A 20,697-nucleotide genomic window follows, 5' to 3' on the forward strand; every position below is an offset into this window, starting at 1 on the left:
AAAAAACAGCATGGTATTGGCACCAAAATAGACAGGTAGATCAATGGTACAGAATAGAGGACACGGACACAAATCCAAATAAATGCAATTTTCTCATACTTGAAAAAGGGGCCAAAAATATACAATGGAGAAAAGATAGCCTCTTCAACAAATGGTGCTGGGAAAACTGGAAAACCATATGCAGCAGAATGAAACTAAACCCCTATCTCTCACCCTGCACAAAACTGAACTCAAAATGGATCAAGGACCTCAGAATCAGACCAGAGATCCTACATCTTATAGAAGAAAAAGTAGGTCCAAATCTTCAACTTGTTGGCTTAGGATCAGACTTCCTTAACGGGACTCCCATAGCACAAGAAATAAAAGCAAGAATCAATAACTGGGATAGATTCAAACTAAAAAGCTTTCTCTCAGCAAAGGAAACTATCAGCAATGCGAAGAGAGAGCCTACAGAGTGGGAGAAAATCCTTGCCACTCATACTTCAGATAGAGCACTAATTTCCAGAATCTATAAAGAACTCAAAAAACTCTACACCAAGTATACAATAACCCAATCAACAAATGGGCTAAGGAAATGAACAGACACTTCACAGAAGAAGATGTACAAGCAATCAACAGATATATGAAAAAATGTTCAACATCTTTAGTAATAAGAGAAATGCAAATCAAAACTACCCTAAGATTCCATCTCACCCCAATTAGAATGGCAATTATCAAGAAGACAAGCAACAACAGGTGTTGGAGAGGATGTGGGGAAAAAGGTACACTCATATGTTGCTGGTGGGGTTGCAAATTAGTGCAGCCATTCTGGAAAGCAGTGTGGACATTCCTTAGAAAACTTGGAATGGAACCACCATTTGACCCAGCTATCCCAGTCCTTGGCCTATACCCAAAGGACTTAAAATCAGCATACTACAGAGATGCATCGACATCAATGTTCATAGCGGCTCAATTCACAATAGCCAGACTGTGGAACTAACCTAGATGTCCTTCAATTGATGAATGGATAAAGAAACTGTGGTATATATACATACAATGGAATATTACTCAGCCATAAAGAATGATAAAATGATGGCATTTGCAGGCAAATGGATGAAATTGGAGAATATCATGCTAAGTGAGATAAGCCAATCTCAAAAATCCAAAGGAATAATGACCTTACTGATAAGTGGATGATGAAACATAATGGGGGGGTGGGAGGGGGGCAGGAAGGAAGGAGGGGCTGTATAGAGGGAAAAGAGAGGTGGGGGGATGGGGGGGAAGAAAAAATAACAATGAATCAAAAACTATTACCCTATGTAAAATGTATGATTACACAAATGGTATGCCTCTACTTCATTTACAGAGAAACAAGATGCTTCCTATTTGTTTACAATATAAATTTAAATTTTTTTTTTTTCCATCAAGAAGTGAAGGGAAAATGGGCCAGCAGCCCCCCATCGTGCCAGGAAGGCTCTGGGCTGGCTCAGTCCCAAGCTGCAGAGATGGGGAGCCTGGGCAGCAGCCCTCTTACTTCTTGTCCTGTTACTGATAGCTCAGTTCTGTTCTACTTTGGGAGAGAGAGAGGAAATCAAATGCCCTTTTTAAACTGGCTCTTCAAAACTCATCTCCTGGCTTACTGTTTTACAGAATTTTATAAGAGTGGAGGCAACCTTGCTGAAGATGAAGATCATACAATATTAGAAGTTTTTTTCTTTCAAAAGTCTTGATTGTTTGTTGGCTTTCTCCAGTTACTGCTTTTCAATCAAAAGTCATTTGTTTCATCAGAAATGTTTTTTACAATCTCAAGGAAAAATATGTCCCAGAAATTGAGTTTACTGTTACTTGTAACAGTTCATTTGGGGACTGATGTTACTGCATTATATTTTTCAACAACCATGACATCAAAGCAGTGTCAAGTTACCTGAACAAATACTACGTTTGAGCAAAAGATATGTTAAAGCTCTAGCAGAGAAAAAAAGAACACTGCAGATGTTGAGAATGATGTTTCTGTGGCAGGATATGCAGATCTGAAATGAACAATTGCTGTCCTTTTGGATGATATTTTAAAATGCTTAGTGAAGCTAGAGAACAAAGTCGAGTATATTGTTGTGAAAGGTTCCACTACCAACACAAACAATGGTACTAGTGAGAATTTGGTGCCAGTAATCACAAATGCGCATCAGGCAGCATTAGATAACAGTTGAAGATCACCCCGTGCTGCTACATCCACCGTGGATTATATCCTATTGCAGAAAACCTTTTTAATTCTGGCTAGGACAAAATATCCTTTATAAGAGCTCCACATATTTTCAAGGAGTGTGCTGGATTCATGAAACTCTTAATTCTGTACATAAAATTTTAAAATGTTATTAGTTTGCTTTCAGGCAAGTCTCTTCAATGCTGTATTATATCCTTAAAGGGAATTTGATAACATGGTTAATGTAGTAATAAGTAGGTAGGTGATCTTGTCTAAATCTTTTGTGTTTGGGATCAAGCTGAAACAAAAACACTAAAAGATATATTCATTTCTACAAAATATTTATTTAAGTATATAACCTGTTTTGTCAGACAAGTGGAGAATATTGTTATTGAATCATTCTGTCACTTGTTCTCAGTAGATATAACTGTTGGACTAAGGCTGTTAGAAAGTGTGCTTGACTTTCAGTACTATATTTTGTTACTAAGGTTATGAGAAAGGAAGTGTAATGTTTAAAATAATGTTTTGAAATCATAACCCAAAGAATGTCTTCATCTGCACTATCCTTCAAAATAAATGAAGGATAATTATTTGCATATTTTTAAAAATTACATTTGTAAGAGTATAATCTTGAAATGGGTAGCAGTCACTATCCATAAGCCATTCTTAACATTGGTGGCAATTTAATAACTACATTAAAATAGTATTCTTTAATCTCATACTTCAAATTTTCTTATATATGGTCTAAAGAATAAGAATTATTTCTATGATGAAATTAAAAATTACTATTCATGATATTTCACATATGAGTGTTGCTTTAAAAGTTCAACCCTTTAGCTGGGTACAGTGTCCTTTGACTGCAGTCCCAGCTGCTTAGGAGGCTGAGGCTGTAGGATCAAGAGTACAAGGCTAGAGGCTGAGGTTGTGGCTTGGTGGCAGAGTACTTGCCTAGCATGCATGAGGCATTGGGTTCAATTCTCAGCACCACATATAAATAAATCAATCAATAAAATTAAGGTCCATCAACAACTAAAAAAATATTTAAAGAGTTCAAGGCCAGTCTGGGCAACACAGTGAGACTCTGTCTAAACAAAAAAAACAAAAAACAAAAACAGCATTTAAACGCTTGAGTATTTTTGTAATCTGGAATGCACATTATTTCCACATTTGAGTGATTTTGCTTTTGTTATGTTGGTGGGCAGAAGGGGACACTTGAGGATTTTAACTAGATACGTATAATAAAGGTGTTTGTGATACATAAAATTGCTTAGAAAATGTTAATATTACTTGATGTTATATAAGAGTATCGTGTCTTATGAAACTTTCTGATTAGGTTTTCATTTTATATAACTACCAATTAAAATAATTAAGAACATTTAAGATGTAATTTAAATTATAAAGATTGGCTATCTTCTCAGTAAAACAGCTACTGTATACAGCACAAGAAATCTCAATCTCAGGTAATTCCAGTACAGAATTAAGTAACACCCTTATTTAAATTTCCCTTGTAGCAAATATAATTGCTATATGGTGCCCTATATATCACAAAATTTATTCTCTATAATACCCGCTAAAGTTCAGCTACCTTCCAGATTTAGGCTACACTGAATTTAGTTTTAGATACTGTATTCATTATTATGATACCACGAGCAGTAGCAATAATTATAATATTTTGTTAAAATAAAGAGTGAAAAAGAATTGTTTCAAAGACAATCTCCAGACTGTCTTTTCTGTACCTTTATGTGAAGAGATTAATTGTATACCACTGCCAGGTGAAGTATGGAATAATTGATCTCTCTGATGAGATGTGGACATTTTTGTTTCTTGTTTTTGTTTGCAGGGATGAAATAAAATATATTATTTGTACTTAAAAAGAAGTCAAGGGAAGAAGGATTCTAGGAAGATTGCAGTTAACTTTAATTTCTCTGAATGCATACAGAAAAACAGAAAAAAATGATGAGGAGAAAAAACCCAAATCAAAAAACCACCACCTTGTGGATATTTACAATAGAACCAGGTGACAAGATATCCCCATGAACTCTAAAAATAGACATGGGCGGAAGACAAAGCAGTAACAGCTATAAGCCCTCCATGTTCTCTGTATCTGTACAGCACAAAACAAAGGGTAGCAAAGAGATGTTTGATCCATTCTGGGCATAGGAACACTGTATGTAGCCAAGAAGTATCCACTGATAGCACAACAGGCTGAAAGCAACGGCTAAAAAAGTTTTGCCCAAACCAACAGCAGTTGAGTACAAGGGTTCATAACGAGGTTTAAAGGACTGGAGCAGGGTAGCATCTGGGAGATTTTCAAACTCAGCCAAGGGTTCCTTTCAGGAAAGTGGCACACAAATAAGGAGACTGGAAGTAGAAACAAAAATGAGAAGTGGAGGAACACCAAGAAAATGCAAAGAAGAGACTCAGGTCCAAGCTAGGTAGAAAGATAACAACAAAAAATGGGAAGAAAACACACACATACACACACAACAAAAGAAAAAAAAAATAAAGGGAACAGAGAGTAACTGAGAAACCAAGTTGCCCAATTCTGGAATGCTACTTGAAAACAACAGAGAAGGGGAATTCTGTTCAGCTAGAAAAGCTACCATGAACTATGCCTCCCTCTAAGAGTGCAAGACAGCTCACTTCATATCAAATTAGACAAGAAACTATCAAGATCAATAAAGGGGAAAACATTAGCTTGATCTGTTTTCTAAAATATCAAGGCTTCTGGTTTTGTTTATGCATGTTCTGTCTCTTTTCCCTCAAAGGTTAGTAATATGACAATAGAAGTAACTTTTAAAAGATAAAAAAAAATCATAGGAACATAAGAATAAAGTAACAGACATGGATGACAGATTTCTACTAGTTTTTTTTTTTTTTTTTTTTTTTGAGACAATAAGCACAGAAATAGGCAATTGGGCAGAACAGGGGAAAAACCATGATTGAAATGTCTGTCCAGAAGGATACCAATGGAAATTGAGAGCATTTCTTCGTGCAGAACCCAAACAGGCTCAGTCATCGTGGCTCCAGGCAAGAGGAAAGGCTTAAAGCTGCGATGACTGATTTAAAAGTACATGGTGTTAGAATCTCATGGCCTCTCCTTCACTCTCAGAGGCCAAAATATGAAAACATGCCACACATGTGGACGCCGGAACACTTTAAATGAGGAAAGGACATGAAGCACACACTGGGAGAATAGTTCACAGTAACAAAAAACTACAAAAGGAAGAGTAAGACCTCTCCAACTCCTCCCTGTCTCAGTGCTCATTCCACTTTTAGAATGCAGCATTCGTCTACTCATCAATTCCCAAAGGTCACCCCAATCTCCTATTCCAACAGGTATTTGGCCAATTATACAAGTTGAAGAAAGCCAACAAAAAGATCCACACATATCACATTTGAATATCTTTTAATGAAAAGGCCAATGTCCCTTTTTATCAGCATCTAGTCAACAAATCCTTCAAAACATCAAAGCAATGAGTTTTAAAATCATTTGGTTTTATGGCTGGCGTTGTGGCTCAGTGGAAGAGCACTTGCCTAGCATGTGTGAAGCACTGGGTTTGTTCCTCAGCACCACATAAGAATAAAATAAAGGTATTGTGTTCACGTACAACTTAAAAAAAAAAAAAATATATATATATATATATATATTTAAGTTAAAAGAATGTTATGGAAAAAAGCAAACAAAATCAAAGAGTCTGTGTAAATTAAAATTTAAAATCATGCTGGGCACAGTGGTATACCCCTATAATCCCAGTAGCTCAGGAGGCTGAGCCAGAAGAATTTAAAGTTCAAAGCTGGCTTCAGCAACTTAGCAACACCTTCTCTCAAAATAAAAAAATAAATAAATAAAAAGGGCTGGAGTGTGGCAGAGCAACCCTATGTTCAATCTCCAGTACCAAAACCAAATAACAAAATCAGATGGTTTAAAATATAAAGGCGAAACGATCTGATAGAAAATAGTACAGAGTTGAAAAAGAGGAAAGAAAAACAATACAGAAGATAAATCCAGGACATTCAACAGAAGTTCCAAAAACAAAGCAAAACAAAAAACAACACGGAAACACAGAAGGTAATTATCAAAATTATAATGTAGGAAAAACCTCTAGAATCAAAGACAACTATCTAGATCACTACTAATCCAAAGAAATATAATGCAAATTTCTATGTGATTTTAGATTTTCTAATGCCCATTAAAACAAGTAGGTGAAATTCATTTTAATAATACATTACACATTTAGTCTAATATACCCAAATATATTACTATTTAAACATGTAATAAAAAATTTGATTTAATTGATTATTTCACACTTACAGCACATCTCAATTCTTGACCAGGCACATTTCAAGTGCATACTTGTGACTACTGGCTGTCAAACTCAATAGTACAGGGCCTGACTGAAACTTTATAATATAAACTACAAGTCTAAATGATGAAAAAGATTCACACTGTCACCAAACCAAGGTAAAGACCAGATAATAGGTGTAGATAAAAAGGTTCCAGAAAATTAAAAAAAAAAAAAAAAAAAGATATAAACAAGCTAGATGAAGATACCCCTGAATGTTTCACAATAATGAAATAGGAGTCATCAAAATTTTGAGGAAAAATTAATTTTCAACTGTAGTATTATATACTCAAATGATCAAAGAAAATAGAATAAAGGTAGTTTTAGATGTATAAAGCTCAACAAAAGAAAAAAAAAATCTATTTCTTAGTACCCTGTCTACTAAACCCTTTTATAAGAAAGACTAGTGAATAAACAAGAGACTAAAACTATGAAAAAAGAAAAATATGAGATCTAGGAAAATGGGGATACAGTACTAGGATGACAGCTCTGCAGCAGATAGAAAAGACTTGATCCAAAGACACTTGAGAATTTGGAAAAAACTAACTAAAAACAGGAACAAAAATAGCTCAAAATGGGAGGAAGTGGTATTATATACAAACCTGTACAACCAAAAATAAATCAACTTTGAATTTCAAAAAACTAGGAGTTGTGTAAATATAATCAGTTATACAATAAATAAACACTCATAAGGCACACAGTACCTAATGATTTAAATAAAAAAATTATATAACTGTTATTACAAAATGAGAAGGTAAGGTATCATTGTGTTCTATGGAAAGGAAACAAAACCTCATCCACTATAATATGAAGTTAATAATGATTAAAAGCAATAAAGCAAAAAGATAGCTGCACCTGAGGTAAAGGGTTGAAGATATTACTGTTTTTCCTATGAGATTCTTTTCTTTCTTTAAATCAATCAAATACACCATAAATGACATATCTCACTGATGGGGTTGAGGAAGAACTATGGAACTGAATAGCTAGGTATTAAACTATTTCTATAGTATTTTATTTCTTTGTGTGTATATGTGACAAAGCATGAATTTGTTTTTTAAAAAAATCATTCTAAGTGGAAGAAAAATAATCAATCTCAACACATGCTTTCAATATTCTTATTTAATAAAAGAATAACTATTTTGACTGATTTTGACCAGACTTCATTAACATCAATTTCATCCTCAGTTGTTTAATGTGAAAATACTGAAAAAATTCAGCATAAAAACTATACACACTTCAATACATACACATATATCTATGTGTATATGTGTTATGTGCCCATATACACATACACTCACGTATATGTGTTTGGGTACATACACACTAGTGAAGAAGTGGCTCTAAGCATACCAGATTTCCCTACTTCCCCAACAAGGTTTTTAAAAGCAGGCTTTGTCTCCTCGTGCACCATCATGAGTCATTTTTATCACTATGTCTGCGTATACATGGAAGTTTTCATTACACATGTAATGAAGATGCGACTGATTTTTATCAAGATTATTGCCCCAGTCACTCAACACTTGAATCTCCCCTCTCTGCACTCATATTCTCTGCTTAGTCCTAGCACTGTTTTCTCTCCCCCCTCCCCTTCCTTCTCTTCTCCTCCTCCTCTCCTTTTCTCTCTCTTTCCTCCTCTCTTGTTCTTCCCACCCCCACTTCTCTTTCAGTACTGGGGATTGAACCCAGGGGTACTTCACCACCTGAACAACACCCTTATTTTTTATTTTAATACAGTCTTGCCAAGTTGCCCAGGCTGGTCTTAAACTTGATAATCCTGCCTCCGTCTCCTTACTCACTGGGATCACAGGCGTGTACCATCACGCCCAACTCAGCACTGTTTTTACCTATCTCTTCTTTTCCACTCCCCAAAAAATCACTTTGTTTAAGTCCTGGATACCAGGACTGTATAAGCTACAATAATATGCTTTTGTGTTTTCTCCATCTGGTCTCTACCTGCTTAACATATGAAGTATCAATGCCACATTCATTTTTCAATTGTCCCTTTCATTGATCAACAACAGCTTGACTCTATTGACTAAACCTTCTTACTACCACACATACTACCAGATTTGCATCTAATGTTTCTGGTCTCTAATGCCCGTTGCTGCACAATAATTTTTGTCTACAAAAAAAATCTTCCTCAATTTTCTCTCAGGCCACTATGATTCCTTTGAGATTCTAATAGTTTATTGTGTTCTATGAGCTACTGACAGCTTTCATATTGCCTTTCCTAACAATTATTTATTTTCATCTTTCTTTCCAACTATATGTGAATATGGTACGGCCAGAAATTTTGTTTTATACTTCCCAGCACCAAAATTCATTCATCATACATGCTTAAGTGTGTTACAGTTTAACAAATACAAGTTTAATTACCATAGGGAATCCCAAGGCGTTCCTGTTCTTTCCTATACCCTTCCAGTGCAGCAGCCCATCTTGTCACTTGTTCTGAAGTTTCATCTGAAATGGTTGTGATGTGTTTTGTACCATCAAGAGTTATCACTTGAGCTTCTTCAACAAGATGTGCTTCTGCTTCAGCATGGTGGGCATCTGGATCAATAACGACTTCAACAGTTTCCGCAGTTTTAACAATTTCAAGGATGTTAAGCTTTGGCTCAATTCCTTAACAATAAATTAAAAAAAATATATATATAAATTTAAATTTAGAAGACAACACATAAGCCACACACACACACACAAATGAAATTTAGTCTGTATGTTCCCAAATGACAGAAAAAAAAATTTAAATATTTTTAGCAATATATCTTTATCTAGAGAACTTAACAGATCCCTATTAACAATTCAATAGAACTTTGGTAATAACAGTTCTGTATCAATGTTAATTTCCTGACTTTGATAACTGTATGGTGGTCATATAAAAGAATCCTTTTTTTTAAGAAAGCACACTCTGGTGATAGAAAGGGATCATGTCTGCAACTCATGCTTAAATAGTTGAAAAAAAAATATGTGTGGGGAGATGACAAAAAAAGAAAGTGTGACAAAAGTGAACATTTGTGGAATCTGGGTGAATGATATCCAAGACCTCTTTAACTAGTTTTACAACTTGTCTACAATAATTAAAACATACACACATACATGTCGTATCTACAAACATCATTAGGAAAGGAAAAAAAGTGCCAGTTTTTAACCACAATAAAAAGTTAATAAATAAAAAGTATCAACATAGAATAAAAAATAAAAATTAGACTATGGAGAGTATAAATGTTGAGTAGCTACATACCCTAAGATTTTTTTAAACAAAAATTTTCTAAGCAAATTAAAATTACTGACCCTATTCTTCTTTTTAAAGAACAAAGAATGTGTAAAAACCATGCTGACTTTGTTAAGTTCACACCATTAAATTTTGACTTTCATTTTCAATTAAATGAAGAAAAACCCAAATCCAGAAGATATTCAAACCCCTAGTATAAAGATATTAAGAACTGTAAATTCTGTGAAAAACATAAAAATCAACATGAGTTAAGTGATTAATTCAGAGACTCTTCCATGCCTATTCCAACATAAAAAACATCCAATTATGTTTCAGATATTAGAATTAAGCTAAGAAATCATTTCATAAAGACAGCTATTTTACTTAGGGGTTTCTACACAATTGTCTATAAGATATACTATTATTTTTTTCAAAACAGAAAAAACTAGGTCTATGTGAAAATAATCTCAAATACCTATTTTGAAAAGACAGCTCTAAAAAGCTACAATATTATTTTACAGCAAAAGCTTATGGAATCTGTTATAATCTACTATAGAATTTAATCAAAAGCAAATTTGAAAGAAAAAACAGGTCAACTTAAATCCTCTATGAAAACCAATATTTTAAGAAAATGTGTTATCACTGACTAGATTATATACAAGTCACTTTTTCAAATATATATGATAAAAATAATTAGAATTTTAAAAAAAGTATTTTCCTAAGATTCATTCCCTCATCCATATCCAAATTTTACTTTTATGGCTTCAAGTCAAGCTTTTGTAAAATGTGCCTTGAGAGGTCACTGAATTTTTAAAGATAAAAAAAATTCATAACAATGAATTTCTTTCCCATTTGCAACCAATAATCAATCCTGGAGGAATGAAGGATCGAAAGTAGGTAGCTATCATTTTCAAAGTTCAAAGAAAACTACACTTTGGGGAAACACAACTGCAAGCAATATATGTTCAGAGATAAAATATTTTAAAATTCTTATTAGAAATCCCAACAAACCACATTCTTAAAACCCAATAGTCAACCTACCAAAATGTTCTTCTAATTTCCATTTTTAATTTGTGTACATGCACAATAGTAAAACACTGTGAAAGATATGGCTGACTGGGTCGCTCCACTTCCTTTGCAAATTCTGTGCTATATTATAGTGATTGAATTTCCTTCAACAAGGGTCCAGATGTGATTTAGACGCTAGAGTCAGTACTTCTATTTGGAATTAAGTCAAGAAAGGGCAAGTAGGCACATGACATTCATTTTGTGACTAGTGTGGCTCACTATAAAAAACAATGGTTCTAAGTTAACAGCTAGAGTAGTAGCTTCCAGACTTGCAAGGATATTTGACTATAACTCACTTTAAGTCATTTAACACCATCTAAAACACCTACAACTCACAAAAATGAGAAAAACATAATGTAAAATTTAACTTACCTTGGTAAGAAATTACCTGTACACTAAGCTGTACAGTTCCATCTGTCTTTACTCCTTGGTCAAATAAACTTCGTTCTGGATCCAGCTAAATATGAGTCAAAATAAAATCATTTTGGCTAAATCATCTAATTAAGGATCCTTCCTCTGGCTTAGCATAAATGCATGCATGAAACGGAACTTAATTACTGAGCATACTAATTAAATTAAGAACATTTTGATTATCCAAGTTGTCATATCGTTGAATTATTTGCCAAAATTAAAAATATTTTAACCACTTGAGGTACAACTGGGTACAGAATAAACCGCAATCTTTTTAAATATTTTTAGTTATAGATGGACACAATGCCTTTATTTTGTTTATTTAGTTTTATGTGGTGCTGAGAATTAAACTCAGTGCCTCACAAGTGCTAGGCAAATGCTCTACCACTGAGCCCCAGCCCCAGCCCCATAAACCACATAATTTAAGAGGTAGTTTTCTCTGTTCCTGGAGTCTAGGATAGGATCTTAAATAATGCCAAAAGGCAATTGTTCATTCTGTAAATGTATTTAAAGTGGAAGATAAAGCAATGTCTGTCATGAATAAGCAAGAGTAATTAGTATTAACAATTTATCTAAATTTATTCATGTTCTACCTTCTTTGTAACTAATGCCATACACTGAAGATTAGGGTTTACTCTAAATCTCTATCCACAAAGTTAATGAAATTAAAGAATTTATGGCCTTACTACTTGATCTAATTATGAATATTTTTAATCAAACTTCCTGTGAACATTAGTGCTTTTTCCTTCACGTCTTAAGAGTAAATGCATCGCACACAATGACCAATTGATGAGAAAATTAATTCTAACTTTCAGACACTTTCTGTCACTAGTTTGAAAACAGATTTTCATTGTAATTATCTTGAATAATGTATATCTGTATGTGTCTGCATATCATATGGCTGAAGATAGAAATCTCTCACCCTCATTTGAATAATTTAGTTGATACTGCATTAGTAGCATAAATACATTTCCTAAAATTTAAATTTTTATATACGTACATATATTCATATACATATACACATATGTATGTATATACACTATATATAATTCTAAATGACTGTGTCTAACCTGTTTATATCTCAATTTCTATATCTTAAGAATGTGAATTAATAAAATGTTAATTTCAAAGACTGCTATAAAGATTAAATGGGATAATTTAGAAGTGTTTTGCAAGTATTTTTTTGCTCAATATATCCTGCTTTTATAATTCTTGTTCACCAATTTTTAACTGATATACTGAATTTTGACCTATGCCAGGTTGTGGTGGTACACACCTGTAATCCTCTGACTCAGGTAGATGAGGCAGGAGGATCACAAGTTCGAGGCCAGCCTCACACACTTAGCAAAGCCCTAAGCAACTTACCAAGATCCTGTCTCAAAAAAAAAAAAAAAAAAAAAGAAAAAGAAAGAACTGGTGGGGATGGGATGTAGCTTAGTGTTAAAACTCTCCTGGGTTAAACCTCCAGTACCAAAACCAAAGAGATTGTGGCTAATTTATCCTCAAGAAGAAAAACCTTAAATAATAACATTTTAACATTACTAGACTTGATATACTGTCTAGTTTTAGAAGAGCAATATCTTATCACCAGCACCATTTACTGGGCATACACTTAAAGGAAAAGATTAAAGTATGGTTAAATGGCAAATAAAATGCACAAATTTCATTAAACCAATTTAACATAGTACAACAAAAATCTTATTTAAAAACTATGGCAGCATATGATGATTTGAATTTTTTAAAAAACTAAAGTCAAATTTCTGTGATATATGGAATAACGATCATAAGACAGGCAGGGAGTACACTCATACATTGCTGGTGGGGTTGCAAACTAGTGCAGCCACTCTGGAAAGCAGTATGGAGATTCCTCAGAAAGCCTGGAATGGAACCACCATTTGACCCAGCTATCCCACTCCTTGGCCTATACCCAAAGGACTTAAAATCAGCATACTACAGAGATACAGCCACATCAATGTTCATAGCTGCTCAATTCACTATAGCCAGATTGTGGAACCAACCCAGATGCCCTTCAGTTGATGAATGGATAAAGAAACTGTGGCATATATACACAATGGAATATTACTCCGCCATGAGGAATGACAAAATTATGGCATTTGCAGGCAAATGGATGAAATTGGAGGATATCATGCTAAGTGAGGTAAGCCAATCTCAAAAAACTAAAGGACGAATGACCTCGCTGATAAGCGAATGAGGACATATGGGGGGGGGTAGGAGGGGTTAGTGTTAAGGTTAAGGTTAGGTTTAGGGTTAGGGATAAGGAGGGTGGTAAGAATGTAGGAAGGAAGGACTGTACAGAGGGAAAAGAGGGGTGGGAGGGGAGGGGGGAAGGGAAAAAAATAACAATGAATCAAACAACATTGCCCTCTGTAAATTTATGATTTTTTAATTAAAATAAAAAAAAAATAAGACAGGTAGGGAAAGACAGTCAAGAATAAAGCAAATCAAACAATTCAAAAGTTGACAAAATATAATTTGTATGAGTTAATATTAAAACAGTATAAACTCCAGTACTTACACATATGTTTAAAGATGATCATGGAGAAACTATCTGAGCAATCCTATTTGGTCCATTTTCTATGCATAAAAGTGCTACCTTTCTTGAAAGAGTTCCATAAAACATGACTGTGAATATGCTTCAAACACCTATAATACTACTATTGTTAATCAGTTGGTATTTACATTTTTACTCAAAATTTAATGCTAGAGAAAATGGAAGGAAATGTAAAATCACTTAGTCAAATGATCTTATTTTAAAGATAAGAAAACATATACAAAGAAGTGAAAAGCCAAACAAAAATACACTTATTCAGGCTCCAATATCAATGTGTTCCCACTATTATATATTAAGTTCTGACTGCAATTTATTTAAACTTCTCATTTTATATTAATTAAAGTAAAAACCAAATGACTGCATTAGTACTTACCTTTTAAATAAAATTTTAAAAGGAAAATTTGCTGAAAGAATTCTTATTCCTTTTTCTTTCTTTTTTGGGTACAAAAAACTTAGGGGCACTTAAAATATTGAGTCACATCCCCAGTCCCATTTCTGTTTTTTATTTTGACACAGGGTCTTGCTAAGATGCTTAGGGCCTTGCTAAATTGCTGAGTCTGGCTGTGAACTTTTGATCTTCTTTCCTCAGCCTCCCCATCCTCTGGGATTGGAGGCATGCACCCATGCTCAGCTAAGAATTTTATGTTTCTAAATGCTTAAATTTTATCATAACACAGGTCAAATCTATTTTACAGAGATAAAAGCAATTGTTACAGAGATAAAAGGCTAACAAAAAGAAGGGGACAAGAGGAGAAGGAGAAGAAAAAAAATTACCTGGATATCTTGCAGGCAAATTTCATGAGCATCCAAAGAACACTGTAGTCTTGGTTCTAGTAGTTTCTTTAAATTCCCTATTGGTTCATTGATGTCTATGGCCTGGCTCACACATTCAGCTGGGGCGTAGGTCTGTTCTACAATGCTAAATGTTTAACAGTACAAAAGTTAACTATTACATTGTTACCCTAGATATTAAATTAACAATATGGTCAAAATAAAATTGAATACCAAACTCATTTCTTCTTAGATAGTGTGGTAGTGTATCACCAACTAGTGTTTTGCCTAACAGCCAAATGAAAATTTAAAGCACTCTTTATAAATTACTTTCTATTTAATCTGAACATTAATGATTATAAACATCATAATTCCATATTTAAAAAAAATTTATAGTCCTTAAAATTTTCTTATAGCTCTTTTGTATTGGTACTTCACTCTGAATTAGAAAAGGTTAACTTCTTTGGTAAGTAACTCTACATCTCTTATAAATGCTTATATGACACCAAAAAGACACCAAATAATACTTGCTGAATTGACTGATTTAAATTTCATTTGCATTTCATGGGGCGCATTCAACAAAAGAAGCATAAATCAACAAATAAACGACTTAACACTACAGCTCAAAGCCCTAGAAAAAGAAGAACAGACCAACAAAAAAGCAGTAGAAGATAGGAAATAGTTAATATCAGAGCCGAAATCAACGAAATTGAAACAAAAGAAACAATCGGAAAAATTAACAAAATAAATAGTTGGTTCTTTGAAAAAATAAACAAAATTGATAAACCCTTAGCCACACTAACAAAGAGAAAGAGGGAGAAAACTCAAATTTCTAAAATTCGGAATGAACAAGGAAATATCACAACAGACACGAGTGAAATACAAAACATAATTAGAAGCGATTTTGAAAATCTATACTCCAACAAAACAGAAAACCTTGAAGACATCAACAAGTTTCTAGAGACATATGAATTACCTAAACTGAACAAGGAGGACATACACAACTTAAATAAATCAATTTCAAGCAATGAAATAGAAGAGGTCATCAAAAGCCTACCAACAAAGAAAAGTCCGGGACCAGATGGGTTCTCAGCTGAGTTCTACAAAACCTTTAAAGAAGAGCTCATTCCAATAACTTCTCAAAGTATTCCATAAAATAGAAGAGGAGGGAACCCTCCCAAACTCATTCTATGAAGCCAATATCACCCTGATACCTAAACCAGACAGAGACATATCGAGGAAAGAAAATTTCAGACTAATATCCTTAAGGAACGTTGACGCAAAAATTCTCAACAAAATTTTAGCAAATCGCATACAAAAATATATTAAAAAGAGATATATAGAGGAGGCCGCTCGGCACAGCGCTGGGACTCGGAGCAGCCACTGGGGCTCCGGCGGCTGCCCGGGGGAGGAGTGGCGGGGAGAACTGTGTGGACTCAGGACACCGGGGCCTGCCCTGAGGAGGAGGAGAGGAGCGTGGCCACTTGGATTCGGAGAGACTGCGCCAGAGCTGCAGGCGGTTGCCAGAGGAGAAGCCGCGCGGCGAGCTGTTTGGAATCAGAACGACGCTTCTGAACACCGGGGCCTGCCCTGAGGACGAGGAGGAAGAGGAGCGGCCGCTTGGATTCAGGGCCTGCCCGGAGGAGTAGGAGGAGGAGGAGGAGGAGCGCGGCGGGTCCTTTGGACTCGCAGTGACTGCATTAGCGCTCCAGGCGGCTGCTCAGAGGAGAAGGCGAGTGGTGAGTTGTTTGGTCTTAAAGTGACAGCTCCTGAACACAGGGGGGCTGCCTGGAGGAGAAGCGTGGTGGGACGCTTGGTCTTGAGGGACCACACCAGAGCTCCGGGCGGTTGCCCAGAGGACCCGTGCAGCGGGTCACGTGGATTCAGAGCCACTCAGAGGGACTGCTCCTGAACACCCGGGGGGTTATCTGGAGAAGGAGGAGGAACGGGCAGGGTCACTTCGACTCGGAGTGATTGATTGCCCCGGGCTACGGGTGGTTGGTAGGAGGAGGAGGCACGAAGTGAGTTTCTTGGACTCCTAGTGACCGCACCGGCATACTGGGCGGCTGTCTGGAGGAAGAGGCCTGTGGCGGGTCTCTGGGATTCAGAGCGATTGTTCGGGGCCACAGGTGGCTGCTCAGAGGAGGGGCCACGCAGCCAGGCGATTAGGTGCAGAACAGGGTCCCAGGATCTAGGAGGCTTCTGGGTGGAAGAGCCGCACAGAGACAGGCTTAGGGCGGAGCGAAGGTTCCAGGCCTATGGGCAAATTCTCTGAGGAGGGGCAGCCTAAGGAGATTCATCTGCGAAGGGTGAGGCTCCCAGGCCCAGGAGGTAGGGCCGGGCCCCTGGGAACTTTGCAGAGGAAGGCAGCCCAGCCCAGGCAGTAGCTGTAAATTGAGGGGAACCTCTAGGAGGAAACTGACCAGCGAGACCTCCCCACCGGGTGAGTCTTCCCTGCTGGGTGAGGTTTCCCACAAGGACGGTAAAACCAGAAACTCAGGCCCAAACAGGCCTTGCCTCAGCCCACAGCCTAGGTCCCCTTTGGATGACCATTGGTCAACAAGTGGAGGCACCTCTGCCCACTAGCAGGGAATATACCCCACCTGAAGGCCACCACTCCTAGAGAGGCAGCTTCCTTGTGGAGTACCGCATTATCAACCTCCTCCAAGACTTCAGCCTACTGAAGGCTAAGAGGGGATATATATAGAAATCTTCAGGGTCATTGTAAATCAACAGAGGAAATCTGCAATATCTCAGCGGTCCACTGATATCTGAACAACATGAGAAAACAAGGAAAGAAAATGCTGCAAACAAATCTAGATGTTACATCAATAAAACCCAATGACAGCATGGCAGAAGAAATGACAGAAAAGGAGTTCAGAATGTACATAATTAAAATGATCAGAGAAGCAAACGAGGAGATGAAAGAGCAAATGCAAGCATTGAATGATGAGATGAAAGAGCAAATGCAAGCATTGATTGATCGCACCAATCGACAGTTAAAAGAGCAAATACAGGAAGCAAAAGATCATTTCAATAAAGAGTTAGAGATATTGAAAAAAAACCAAACAGAAATCCTTGACATGAAGGAAACAATAAACCAAATTAAGAACTCCATAGAAAGCATATCCAATAGGATAGAACACCTGGAAGACAGAACCTCAGACATTGAAGACAAAATATTTAACCTTGAAAACAAAGCTGAACAAACAGAGAAGATGGTAAGAAATCATGAACAGAATCTACAAGAACTATGGGATATCATGAAAAGGCCAAATTTAAGAATTATTGGGATTGAGGAAGGCCTAGAGAAACAAGCCAAAGGAATGAACAACCTATTCAATGAAATAATATCAGAAAATTTCCCAAATCTGAAGAATGAAATGGAAAATCAAGTTCAAGAGGCTTACAGGACTCCAAATACACAAAATTACAACAGACCCACACCAAGGCACATTATAATGAAAATACCTAACATACAAAATAAAGACAGAATTTTAAAGGCTGTGAGAGAAAAGAACCAAATTACATTCAGGGGGAAACCAATACGCATATCAGCAGATTTTTCAATCCAGACCCTAAAAGCTAGAAGGTCCTGGAACAACATTTTTCAAGCCCTGAAAGAAAATGGATGCCAACCAAGAATCTTATACCCAGCAAAACTTACCTTCAAATTTGACGATGAAATAAAATCCTTCCATGATAAACAAAAGCTAAAAGAATTTACAAAAAGAAAGCCAGCATTACAGAACATTCTCAACAAAATATTCCATGAGGAAGAGATGAAAAACAAAGAAGCAAATCAGCAAAGGGAGGAATTATCCTAAAGGAATTGTCAAATAAAGGAGGAAACAAGTTGTGTTAAACAAATAAATAAACAAAATTTTAAAAATGAACCAAATGACCGGGAAACCAAATCATTTCTCTATAATAACCCTGAACGTTAATGGCCTGAATTCATCAATCAAAAGACATAGACTGGCAGACTGGATTAAAAAGAAAGATCCAACAATATGTTGCCTGCAAGAGACTCACCTCATAGAAAAAGATACCCATAGATTAAAGGTGAAAGGATGGGGAAAAACATACCATGCGCATGGACTCAGCAAAAAAGCTGGAGTATCCATCCTCATTTCCGATAATGTGGACTTCAAGCCAAAGTTAGTCAGAAGGGATAAAGAAGGTCATTTCATACTGCTTAAGGGAAGCATAAATCAGCAAGATATAACAATCATAAACATCTATGCCCCAAACAGTGGCTTATCTATCTATGTCAAACAAATCCTTCTCAATTTCAGAAACCAAATAGACCACAACACAATAATACTAGGTGATTTTAACACGCTGCTCTCACCACTGGACAGATCTTCCAGACAAAAATTGAGCAAAGAAACCATAGATCTCAACAACACAATCAATAATTTAGACTTAACGGACATTTATAGAATATTCCATCCAACCAAGAGTGAATACACTTTCCTCTCAGCAGCACATGGATCCTTCTCTAAAATAGACCATATATTATGCCACAAAGCTAATGTTAGCAAATACAAGAAGATAGAGACACTAGCATGTATTCTATCAGATCATAATGGATTGAAGTTAGAAATAAATGAAAGAGTAAAACAGAAACTATTCCAACATCTGGAGATTAAACAATATGCTATTACATGATGAATGGATAACAGAAGATATTAGGAAGGAAATTAAAAAATTCTTAGAGGTAAATGAGAACAAAGAAACATCATATCAAAACCTCTGGGACACTATGAAAGCAGTACTTAGAGGGAAATTTATTTCATGGAGCGCATTTAATAAAAGAAGTAAAACTCAACAAATAAACAACCTAACACTACAGCTCAAAGCCTTAGAAAAAGAAGAACAGAACAGCACCAAAAGTAGTAGAAGACAGGAAATAGTTAAACTCAGAGCTGAAATCAATGAAATGGAAACAAAAGAAACAATACAAAAAATTGACAAAATAAATAGTTGGTTCTTCGAAAAAATAAACAAAATTGATAAACCTTTAGCCACACTAACAAAGAGAAGACGAGAGAAAACCCAAATCACTAAAATTCGGAATGAACAAGGAAATATCACAACAGACAGGATGGAAATACAAAACATAATTAGAAGCTATTTTGAAAATCTATACTCCAACAAAATAGAAAATTTCGAAGACATCAACAGGTTTCTAGAGACATATGAATTGCCTAAACTGAATGAGGAGGACATAAACAATTTAAATAGACCAATTTCAAGTACTGAAATAGAAGAAGTCATCAAAAGCCTACCAACAAAGAAAAGTCCAGGACCAGATGGGTTCTCAGCCGAGTTTTACAAAACCTTTAAGGAAGAGCTCATTCCAATACTTCTCAAAGTATTCCATAAAATAGAAGAGGAGGGAACCCTCCCAAACTCATTCTATGAAGCCAATATCACACTGATACCTAAACCAGACAGAGACTCATCAAGGAAAGAAAATTTCAGACCAATATCCTTAATGAACATCGACGCAAAAATTCTCAACAAAATTTTAGCAAATCGCATACAAAAACATATTAAAAAGATAGTGCACCATGATCAAGTGGGTTTCATCCCAGGGATGCAAGGTTGGTTCAACATCAGGAAATCAATAAACGTAATTCACCATATTAATAGACTTAAAGTCAAGAATCACATGATTATTTCAATAGATGCAGAAAAAGCATTTGATAAAATACAGCACCCCTTCATGCTCAAAACACTAGAAAAAATAGGGATAGTGGGAACATTCCTTAATATTGTAAAGGCCATTTATGCTAAGCCCATGGCTAATATCATTCTAAATGGTGAAAAACTGAAAGCATTCCCCCTAAAAACTGGAACAAGGCAGGGATGTCCTCTTTCACCACTTCTATTCAACATCGTTCTTGAGACTCTGGCCAGAGCAATTAGACAAACCAAAGAAATTAAAGGGATACGAATTGGAAAAGAAGAACTCAAACTATCCCTGTTCGCTGATGACATGATTATATATTTAGAGGAACCTGGAAATTCCACCAGAAAACTCTTAGAACTCATAAGTGATTTCAGTAAAGTAGCAGGTTACAAGATCAATGCCCATAAATCCAACGCATTTTTATACATAAGTGATGAA

At 35.7% G+C, this 20,697-nt stretch overlaps 1 protein-coding gene and 1 pseudogene across 5 annotated transcripts in view; one reads left to right on the forward strand and one right to left on the reverse strand.

Annotated features, from left to right (window-relative positions):
• Positions 1-20,697, reverse strand: part of GABPA (GA binding protein transcription factor subunit alpha) — a 54,507-nt gene that overhangs the window by 19,761 nt on the left and 14,049 nt on the right. For all 4 annotated transcript variants that reach the window (XM_079156444.1, XM_079156443.1, XM_079156445.1 and 1 more), the window contains exons 3-5: positions 14,562-14,706; positions 11,177-11,261; positions 8,902-9,147 (exon numbers count right to left, since the gene is read on the reverse strand). In XM_079156444.1, the coding sequence (XP_079012570.1) occupies positions 8,902-9,147; positions 11,177-11,261; positions 14,562-14,706 (476 nt within the window). The remainder of the gene's footprint in view (positions 1-8,901; positions 9,148-11,176; positions 11,262-14,561; positions 14,707-20,697) is intronic.
• Positions 1,300-7,556, forward strand: LOC306670940 (coiled-coil domain-containing protein 126-like; annotated as a pseudogene). Its single transcript has one exon. The product of its transcript is annotated as a coiled-coil domain-containing protein 126-like (transcript).

Source organism: Sciurus vulgaris, assembly GCF_902686455.1.
Source record: "Sciurus vulgaris genome assembly, chromosome: 10".
Taxonomy (NCBI): Eukaryota; Metazoa; Chordata; class Mammalia; order Rodentia; family Sciuridae; genus Sciurus; species Sciurus vulgaris.